Here is a 10,040-nt window from a genome sequence, read left to right on the forward strand (position 1 = left end):
GGGGTACCTGAAGTTAACAATCATTTGATTGGGGAGGATGTATTCACATCCTGGAATACCTCTCTTGCCAGGCCCGGACTGGCCATTGCAGGCACCGGGCAATCCCCCGGTGCGCTGCAAGGGTAGGGGCCGGTTTTGGGCCCCTGGGGGCCGTTTTTGTTACAGGGCCGTTTCTGCAGCATAGCTGCAAAAACGGCCCTGTAACAAAATTGTCCAAAAACCGGCACTGGCAAAGAGCGCGGTCGCAACCACAACACCCGCCCAGGAAGGGAGGGGGGCTAGCCGTCACTTTGCCAGGGCCAGTTTTGGTTCCCAGTCTGGCCCTGTCTCTTGCCCTTCCAGCCTTGTTAGAGGTCCCTCTACCACTGCCTACAGTATAGTAGAATTGTGATGACCTTCAATTATTGCTTGTGTTCGCTATGGGTTTTGAAGTCCAAAAAGTCAGTTGTGAGGCGGCCACCACGTGACTGTGTAGCTTTAGTCTGAGACACCCATTTCCAGTATTGTGATTTGAGCAGCCTTTTGCTGGGTAAAGAGCAAGGTTCATTGGCGTTCCAAGAACTCCCTAAGCGTATCCTTGCGAGTAGGAACCTGACTTTGTTAAACCACCTGATTTTGTTACAACAGTCGAGTTTGCAAACTTCATCGGCCGCAGCTGCATATTGTGAAATCTCAGGGGTTTGTTTCAGACGCAACCAAAAAAACAAAGTGCGAAGCTTTTCCTTATTCTCGATGGATTGCCTGCCCTTATCAAACCTAAGAGGAAGAATTGGAGTTCTTTGGGGAAGAGAATAGAGTGATCTCAGGAATTTATTCTCAGTTGTTAAGAGGCCCTCTAAGTTCTCAAACCCCCATAGTTCAGCCCCATATCAGTAAGAACCGATGTATGTCATCACAACGCATGCTTTTACTACGCATGCCTTTAAAATGCAGGTTTTACAACGCAAGTCGTTACAACGACTTGCGTTGGGGGTGCTGGATAGTGGAATAGTTTAATTTACTATTCCAACTCCAGTCCCCGTGGATAGTAGGGAAGGTTTTGGATAGTAAATGAAACTATTCCCTATCCTACAGCGCCCTCCAGCGCAAGTGGTTGTAATGACTTGCGTTGTAAATCCTGTGTTGTAATGGTAGTGCGTCGTAAAAGTTGCCTTGTGATGGATGTTTCCCATAAGAACCGACTACTTTGTGGTCGTAAATCTGTAGTGGCGCTGCTATTTGTCTTACCATCTATGTTTCAGTTTTTATTTTTGGTTAGTTCAGCTATGATGGTACAATTGGTGGTGTGTGTCTACATGACAGATGAGAAAATTGAATCAATGCCTCGCTGTTGGAGGTCACATAAATTTTCCTAGCGAAATTCCTAAATTTTAGCCCAGGTCTGAAAGTCCTAATCAAAAATACAATGGGAACTCATAGTAAAAGCTATTTGCATTAGGGTGTGGTGCACCCATGTTCACCATTCGGGTCTAAGTGACCATATGTATCTCTACATCAAGTTTCTTTTCCCTAAGCACCTTGCACAAAAGGCATACAGCCAGATTCATCAAAGACCCGTTTTGCGAGTTTTTAATAGCGATTCATAAGGAATCGCTATTACAGACTCGCAAAACGGGATTCATGTAGGAATCGCAAAATAAAATGCGATTCCTACACATTCCTTATTTGCGATTAGCAAATTGCTAATCGCAAATAAGGAATAACTCCCTGTTCATTCCTATGGGCCTTTTGGCCCATAGGAATGAATGGGGAGTGTTCCCTATTTGCGATTAGCAATTTGCTAATCGCAAATAAGATAGCGATTTAAAGGGTGCCAAGGGTGTCCAAAGGACACCCTGTAGCACCCCTTAAATGCAAATTTAAACAGGTGTTGCGCACACACATGTCCAAAGGACATGTGTGTGTGTAACATGCAAAGAAAAAAATGCACTAAAGTGCTTTTTACTCTTTTTTCGCAATTTACCACGAAGTCAGACTTCGTGGTAAATTGCGACCAAATATTGCGAATTTTGAATTTCTAATTGGTTGATGAATTGCATTTAAGGAATCTCTATTAGAGATTTCTTAAATCCAATTCCTTGCAAATATACGATTTCGCTAATAGCGATTTTTGCATTTGGGATGATGAATCTCAAATGCAAAAATTGCACTCGCAAAGGGTCAGATTCTCAGAATCTGGCCCTTTGCGAGCACAATTTCGCTTGATGAATCGGGCTGATAGTACCATAGTAGCATATGTGTGTGGGAGGTGATAGGTGTTGAATGAAAGAGGCTGCAGGCATATTGTGAAACAAATTATATAATAGAATAGGGTCCTAGCTTACTTGCTGTACTACGTTTTGTATATGGTGGAATCTATTGTGTGGTGTGTTTACACACTGTGTTATGGTCCTTTTCCAATTATTTACAACTGAAGTTGTATATCAGATTTTAATTAAGTGACAACAAGAGTAATTGATTTATTTAACATTATAATAAAATGTACAAAAGCAGGATTCAGATATCAACTGGAACAACTGAAAACACAATCTGCGCACCATTAGAAGTAGTTAGAACAAAATACAGTAGTAGGTGGTATTGGAGAAATATTTTACTCTTCTTAGTGTTGTCTAGGTTTGGGCTACAAATTCACAGTTTACAGGCACATTTGGTCACACGCTTTTAAGTAGCATCAGTATAACACTAGTACTTAAGTTACAGGGGGCTCCGTAAGTTTATTAAACATTGTGACTGCCCCAGAACAAGAGCTCTTAATTTGTTGCCCTGTATTTGGTGTAGGCCTAATTTGGTGTGTGGGGTTTCAAACCTGCGGGTAGTTGTAGTACAGTCTTTACCTAGGTTGTTTATCAGTATTGTTAGTCTGCTTTAGTCCTCTATTCCTGACCGTACAGGCGAAAAATAATGACAAACAACTGGTGAAGATTTTTTTATAAATGCTTTGCACTTATATCGACTTAATATACAACTCACAAAAGCATTGAGAGTGTATTTTTCACATTTTAACTGATTCTAGCTAGCGTAGCCCTATATTTTAAAATGGCTCATGTTAGTTGCCATTTTTCTTTGTGAAATGTGAACATTTATTTTCTGGCTGAAGCAACAATGAAAACATGGAATGCTTCTTCCTCATGTAGAAAATAATGTTTTCTTCCGTGAGATTCTATTGAAATTTCTTAATTCAATGAAGTCTTTTATCTGTGAGTGCAAGCAGCCCATATGCCTTATCTTCTGGTTTGAAGGGCACAGTCTAAGTTTGCTTGTGAGAAAGTTTTGCATATTTTATATAGACTAAAACTGCATTTTCTGTCTTCACTTGATTGGTAGGTTTTTTGATAATGTTAGGGCGTTTATATTCAGGTTCCCTTCAAACTCACTCTGTCTCACACAAGAGTTCAGATTCCTTTCTGCTGTCTTTAGATGCAGATACTGTTTTCTGGTCTTTTAGGGCAGATGCCTGCTACATACAGTCTTTCAGAGGCTTTATGGCAGAATTCCACTCTCTTGACTTCTCTTTAGATTTCTCTGACTTTTCATCTAGCTTAGCAGTGAGGGGAGCTCCTCTTTATGAGAAAACGTTTATTTGAGACTTCATAAATTGTCTTTGCTCGTATGATTTTTAATTGCTTTTAATATATTGACAAATGCATTGATGTATTGACTATAGAATTACAATTATTCTGATGATTTCAGTTTGGAACATTGCAAATCATTAAATAAACCTTTATGATTTTGAGCTTAAACGTTTTCTGTTTTCCTTGTGGGGCCAAGTGTGCTTCACTTTATTGAAATGTATTGAATTTGATGCTCGCCTCAATCGGAAATAAAAATTCATCAGTGTGAACTTATTGAACTAGAGTTTGCACCAGAATTTGCACTGAGCACAGTGCCCAAACACAAACCAGGTACTGACTGCATAAGGCCCCCTCCTCTTTTTGGGCCTGGCCTGGCCCACCAAATACAAAACAAAGTCCATGTTAACGATCACCAGTGAATAATATGGACTAACATTTGTAATTGTATTTATATAGCTCTTACTACCTCTGACAAGGTGTTCAAGCGCTTTACGGTGAGTAGCTTGCTACTTTGGCACCCCAAAAGTATTAGTGGTGAGTTAGTATAGGGAAATATACGTTAATTTGAACAGTGGACATGTGAGTCTGTTAGTTGGATTGAATAAAATAATGGAGGGATAAAAGAGGGAAGAGTCTAGAAGGTGTTATTTGAGAGATCATAGTAGACCCCTGGTAAGGTGTCAAAGTGCTTTTCGGCAAACAGCACGCTACTCTAGAATCCAAAGAGGATTTGTGGTGGGTTAGTGTAGGGAAATGTATGTTAATTAGAGTGGTGTAGATGTGAATCTGTTAGTTGGATTGAATAGGACAATGGAGGGATAGAAGAGGTGGGAAGAGTCTAAAAAGTGTTATTTAAGAGATCATAGTAGAAAGATGGTGCTCGGGGTGAATAAAAGGCGAGATGAGGAAGGACAAGTCTCTGGAAAGTAATTAGGGAAATCATTGTAGTAAAATGAGGTTTGGCATACATAAGGGATCATTTTAGAAAGGGTTGCTAGGGAGAACCCAGGCCGATTGGCTTTGTCAATGCTTTGCATTTTTTTATTTTTGGGGGGATAATCATCGACTCTGTGTCCTTAATAGAATTGAAATTTTCCTTTACAAAAGCTGGGAAATGTTATATTCTATGCCACGACCGGAGCCAAGGATTATGCTAGTTCAAAGCTTATTCACTACTATGGAGGCCATGCTATGGAGCGGCTTAAAATAAAAACATTTGAAAAAAGAGTCTGAGGGCCCGTCTGCTGCATTCATGATATCCTCCAATCAAGCTCCCAAGCAGAAGGGCTTAGATGCCACAGCTCCTCTGGTGGGGTGAGCCCCTAACGTCTGAGTGTTGATGCTTGCTTCCTGCATGTTCCATCTGACCCATCTAGCAATGGCAGGGGAGGAGACTGCTTTGCGATGGCAATAAGAAGTTGCCACTTTTTTTGAGGATGAGGCCCTCCATCATAGCTTCATAAGCTTTAATAGGTTTCCCTACGAATAATCGGGGGTATGTGGACAAGCTGAGTGCGAGATCACCCTGTAATTAGTCTTAGTACTTCGTGAAACATGAAATGTCACTCCCTCTGAAGTAAAGAACCTACCAATGATGTCCAAGACCCTGATATCAGACACCCGCCTACAGGAGACCAGGAAAAGGAGGGATGCGAGTTTAGCTGATAACTACTTCCTAGACAGGCATTTTGGCCAAGAGAGGAACAAATTGAGAAGCATATCCATATCCTGAAGAACCGAATATTTTGGTTCCGGGAAGGTTAGGTACAAAGTAACAAGTCAGGGACAGACCGTATTAAGGCGAGCTGCCCCTGACAGAATTTACACATAGATTATGGGGCACAACAATTACAAGGACTTGTTCTAAGAATCACAACATTCAAATCCTTACTAGACTCACACACCATGAGAAGGCAAATCATGAGTTTCCTGTAACTTGAGCTCTTCATGAAACATACGCCCAAGTTATACAGAACTACTTCGCCTCTCACCCCAGGGTAGGCAGTAAAGGTGGTAAAGACGGGCACTCCGTTTTGGGAACCGGGCATATTATCCATCAACACACCTTTTGGAAAAATTAAAAAAAAAATACTGAAGGAGGAAGGGGAACGTGAAAACTCTGGCAAACGGAAAACGCAGGGATGAAAATGAACCTGCAAGCGTGAGGTAAAGAGAGAGGACTTATAAGATGGTGGAAGAAAGCGGCATGAGGTGGAATCAGAACTGGACAGTCGTGGTATTTGGCAACCAGTGCTGGCGGATGGCTCATTAAAAAAAATTGGACGCATGCACTTTTTTATATTTTATTTTATTTTATTCTATACTCATTTATATATTTGATTTTTAAAAATTAATTACTGATGGTCTCTCCTGCAGTCCTGCATTGAACAGTTTGTGCTCGCTTGGGATTGAGAGCAGAAAAGGGGGAAATATTTCCTTTTTGTCATGAAATTCGTGCACCCAAAGCTCATAAATAAGACACGGCCTCATGACCTAGTAAATGACCAGATCGCAGTAACGGTAGTGAGTGATCACAAGCTGGCTCAAGCTGTCATCAATTCCGTTTCCAACTCTAAGGTGGGACCGAGACCACTCTGATCGCAATAACTGATGAGTTCCCGAAAGTGGCAGAGGAGGCAGGGTTATTATCCCTCCCTATGCTGTCGAACGCCTATGCAGATGTTGGCGCTATGGATCATGCCCTCCTCCTTCCTGATCGACTCTCTGCCGTTCCTTAGGTCTGGGTTGGTAATCTCTGTCTCCATTTTGAAGTTCTCGGGCATGCCATAGGGGCTCCGAGGCCATACCACAGGCAGACTGCGTGCTATGCTAATGTTGATTACGTAATAGAACAGGTGTTAGTGTGAGTCCACTGGCACCTTTGAGGCAGTCTTTTCAAAGCAGCCCTTGGCCTGTACCCGCCCCTTAGGGGATGCAGGTACACCAGGCCCCGGGATCCTCTGTCAGGTTTGACACACAGCCTGCCGGAGCCATAGCTCCAGGTCTCTCTCTCTCTTCAATAATTGCTTTAATAGATTGGAGTAATTCATCTCTCACAGGCCCGTGAGGTAATGAAGCAGCAGACAGCCTTGCAGGGCTCGGTTCACGCGCGATCTAATGTGAGTGAGGGAGAGGAAGGTGCGAGGAGCTGACAGGGATGGATGAGGCCTCAAAATAGTGATTGAGGGGAGATGAGATGGGGAGAGGTCTGCAGGGGTTCGGGAGAGGGGCCCACATGTGATAGATAGGCAAGCGAGCCCGCGATAGAGAGCCAAGGAGGTGAACAAAGAAGGAGAATGGCTGGGGATTAGCTGGCTTTCAGGGAGGGAAAAATGAAGAGAGAGGTGGCGGGAGGGGGCTGCGATGCAGGGAGCTTGTATTCTGGAATTTATAGACCTCCCCCCACTCGAGGCTACTGCATTCTGCACATACTGTAAAAAGAAATTAGTTAAATTGCACGATTAAAGGTCAAGTGGGTAGAGCTTCTCGCATTAGGATTTCTCCCACTGTTCTCTTATGAGCTAAACGTGGATTCGTTTGTCACCCCATTCAAAAGTAGATCCACATTTAGAGTGTTCTTGATGCTCAGAGCTATAGGCTTGCACTGACGTTACTCATACTGTGACTGTTCTGCCGGTGTATATATGAGGGAAGCTTGCTGGCTCTACAGCACCTGTTGGCGCGAGGAGGGAAGCAAGAAGTGCTGCTAGCCACCATGTTGCTTTTCTGCACGTGTGTATGTGGGGGGAAGCTTTCTGTAAGGGCGAAGTGTTCCCTACTATGGTGGGGAGCACATAGTGTTTTTAAAATACCCGTCACACACCAAAAGGACCCTTGGTGTCATGCTTCATCATTGGGGTCTTCGCACCCCTCTACGGGATGCGGCGTGGTACGACCTACGACTACGCGGGAGCACTGATTATAAAGACTTGCCGCTAGATTCATCAATGTCCAATTCTGCGATTTTTAAATTGCGAGTAAATGCGAATCGCAATTTAGAAATTGCAGAACGTCATTCATGATGTTTTGCGATGTAAAAATGCGATTCACAAGCGATCGCAATCGCCGGTTGCGAGAAGTCCGAAATCGGTAAATAATCGCAGAATCGGCCAAAACCCCAGTTGAAATTGCGATTTCGCAATTACCGATATCGCAAATTGCGATCTCGCTAACTGCGAGATCGCAAAAACGGGAAGTCGCATCCTGAGCACAGTGATGACATCACAACCAGGAAGTAGGCAGGTCCCACCCTCATTCAGCAGTGAGAGTCTGAAGCACAGGCAGCAGTACCAGAGCTCCCCTCCAGCATTCCAACAGGACCGCAGCAGGAGACTCCACAGTGGCAGCCATGGCAGAGGATGCAGCAGGAGCTTCCACCAGTGGGAGGAAATGCAAAATAAAGTTTTTGGAGCAGGAGCTTGAACACCTAATGGAAGGTGTCTCCAGGGATCACAACCGCCTATTTGGCAAAGACTCCCGAAAGGTGCCAGAGGCGGACAAAAGACGCATATGGCTGCGCATCCGCGCCAAAGTCAATGCCGTGGGGGTGACCCAGCGCTCGGTGGACGAGCTGAAAAAGCGATGGTATGACTTGAGAGGGCGGGCAAAAGAAAAGATTGCAGAGAGGCTGGGGGAGAAATTGGCGACAGGTGGAGGGAGGCCCACCGTCCCACCGAACACCCCACTGGAGGACCAGGTGGAGGAGACCATCGACCCACAGGCCTGCGTGGGTGTGACCAGGCTTGACTCCTCCCGACCTACCCAAGACACACCAGGTAAGGGCCATGCGACTGCAACCCCCTGTCCCCTAACATTGTCCACGACTCCAGTGCATCCCATTACAAACCCCAAGCATGCAGCCAATGTGCAGCTCCATAGCGCAATTGCATTGTGGAACATGTAGTCTGGCCACAATTACCAACCTGTACCATAGAGCCCCACATGTCCAGTGACGGTCAATCCTGCATGCAGACAGGGAATGGTAGACTGCATGCATGTAGCAAGCCTAACTGTGTATGTAACATGCCACTAATCAACGTCCACTTTACATCACAGGTGGCGCTGATGTCCCCAGCACTGACAGTGAGGCCCTGGTGATTGAGGAGAACACGGAGGACACAGAGGGGGATACACACCATACTCCACAGGCCGGACCATCAGGGCAAGCTGCAACAACACCGGTCATCCCACCACCTGCCCCTGTGGCTCGTGCCACCCCCGTGACAACAGGTGCTGCAGTCGTACCACGCAGCACACAGCCAGCAGTGCGGCCTGCAACACCAGCAGCAGATCGCCAACAAACCCACCACCCTGCGGCTGTGAGGAGCCAAACGAGCGGTCTGGTCAGGGAGCCACGCACCAATACATCCCGCGCTGGCAGGGGCAGAAGTGTTAGAGCAGGTGGGCTCTTCATGGAGCGCAGGATGCTGAGTGTTCACCAGACCCAGGCCCGACACCTAGCCACCATCCACCTCCAACTGGATAAGACGGCACGTAGCGTCGCACAAATGACTGCAGCTGTGGAGGCCAACACTCAGGCAATGTCCCATCAGCGGAATGTCAATCGCCGCCGACACCGTCAACTGTTGACCCACCTGTCGGCGTACACAAGGTCAAACCACATCATTGGTAACGCCACCTCACAGCTATCGCGACGATCCCTGGCCATGCAGGTGCAAACGGTGCAGTGCTGCCAGGACGTAGCTACAGCCCTGGAGAACATATCAGTGGCCATGCAGGGCATGCATGCCAGTGGCCATGGCCAGGCGGGGGGGCAGACAACAACAGTGAGGCAACATCAAGCCACAGCAGCCAGTCCATACCACCGGTCGTGGCACCCCGCCGCAGCAGAAGGCCCTCTGCCGCCGCACAGCAAAATCAGGAGGAGGACGTACAGAGGAGGTCTGGGGCAACTACCCGCAGACGCCACTGAACTGTGGTGCATTCCAAAGAGGCCACATGCTGACACAACAAGCATGCCATTCAGACTCACCTGGACATATGACGCAATATGTCAATCTGTGAACACTTTTCAGAATGCCATGTTTATTGTGAAGTAACAGTAACTAAAATTCTGAATAACGTAAACTGCCTCATGTCATTATTAATGTTGTCATGCATGAGTTGAGTAATGGGTGTGGGGAGTGGGTCCACTAGAAATAGTTCATGCAGATTTCGTTGTGGCGCCTGTGTCCTTCTGCTGGATTCTCCCCGCGTGCGTGACGCACATGTGCAGGTGGCCGATTGTCCCCTTCTGACTCACTGCCTGAGATGTCTACAGGTATCCTGCGCTTGGTAGCAATGTTGTGTAGGATAGCACACACGGCCACGATGCAGCAGCAGACCTCTGGATCGTATTTGATGGCCCCACCAGTCTTGTGCAGTATGCGGAATCTGCTCTTCAAAAGCCCAAATGTCCTTTCAATGCAATTTCTTGTGCGAATGTGTGCTGCGCCGTTGCTGTGGTGT

The 10,040-nt window shown here is 45.9% G+C and overlaps 1 protein-coding gene across 1 annotated transcript; it reads left to right on the top strand.

Moving 5' to 3' along the window:
- Positions 1-7,920: 7,920 nt before the first annotated feature.
- Positions 7,921-9,631, top strand: LOC147692231 (uncharacterized). Its single transcript, XM_086939512.1, has 2 exons — positions 7,921-8,347; positions 8,628-9,631. Exons 1-2 carry the CDS (start codon positions 7,921-7,923, stop codon positions 9,629-9,631), a joined length of 1,431 nt encoding a protein of 476 aa, XP_086795638.1.
- Positions 9,632-10,040: the final 409 nt, after the last annotated feature.

This window comes from Lissotriton vulgaris, chromosome 9 (genome assembly GCF_964263255.1).
Source record: "Lissotriton vulgaris chromosome 9, aLisVul1.2, whole genome shotgun sequence".
Taxonomy (NCBI): Eukaryota; Metazoa; Chordata; class Amphibia; order Caudata; family Salamandridae; genus Lissotriton; species Lissotriton vulgaris.

What these genes read in the sequence shown, in the direction of transcription:
- LOC147692231 (XM_086939512.1), top strand. Translation starts at nt 7,921, where the DNA reads ATGGCAGAGGATGCAGCAGGAGCTTCCACCAGTGGGAGGAAATGCAAA. An exon ending in ACCTACCCAAGACACACCAG is followed by an intron (nt 8,348 to 8,627) that starts GTAAGGGCCATG and finishes TTTACATCACAG; the next exon opens with GTGGCGCTGATGTCCCCAGC.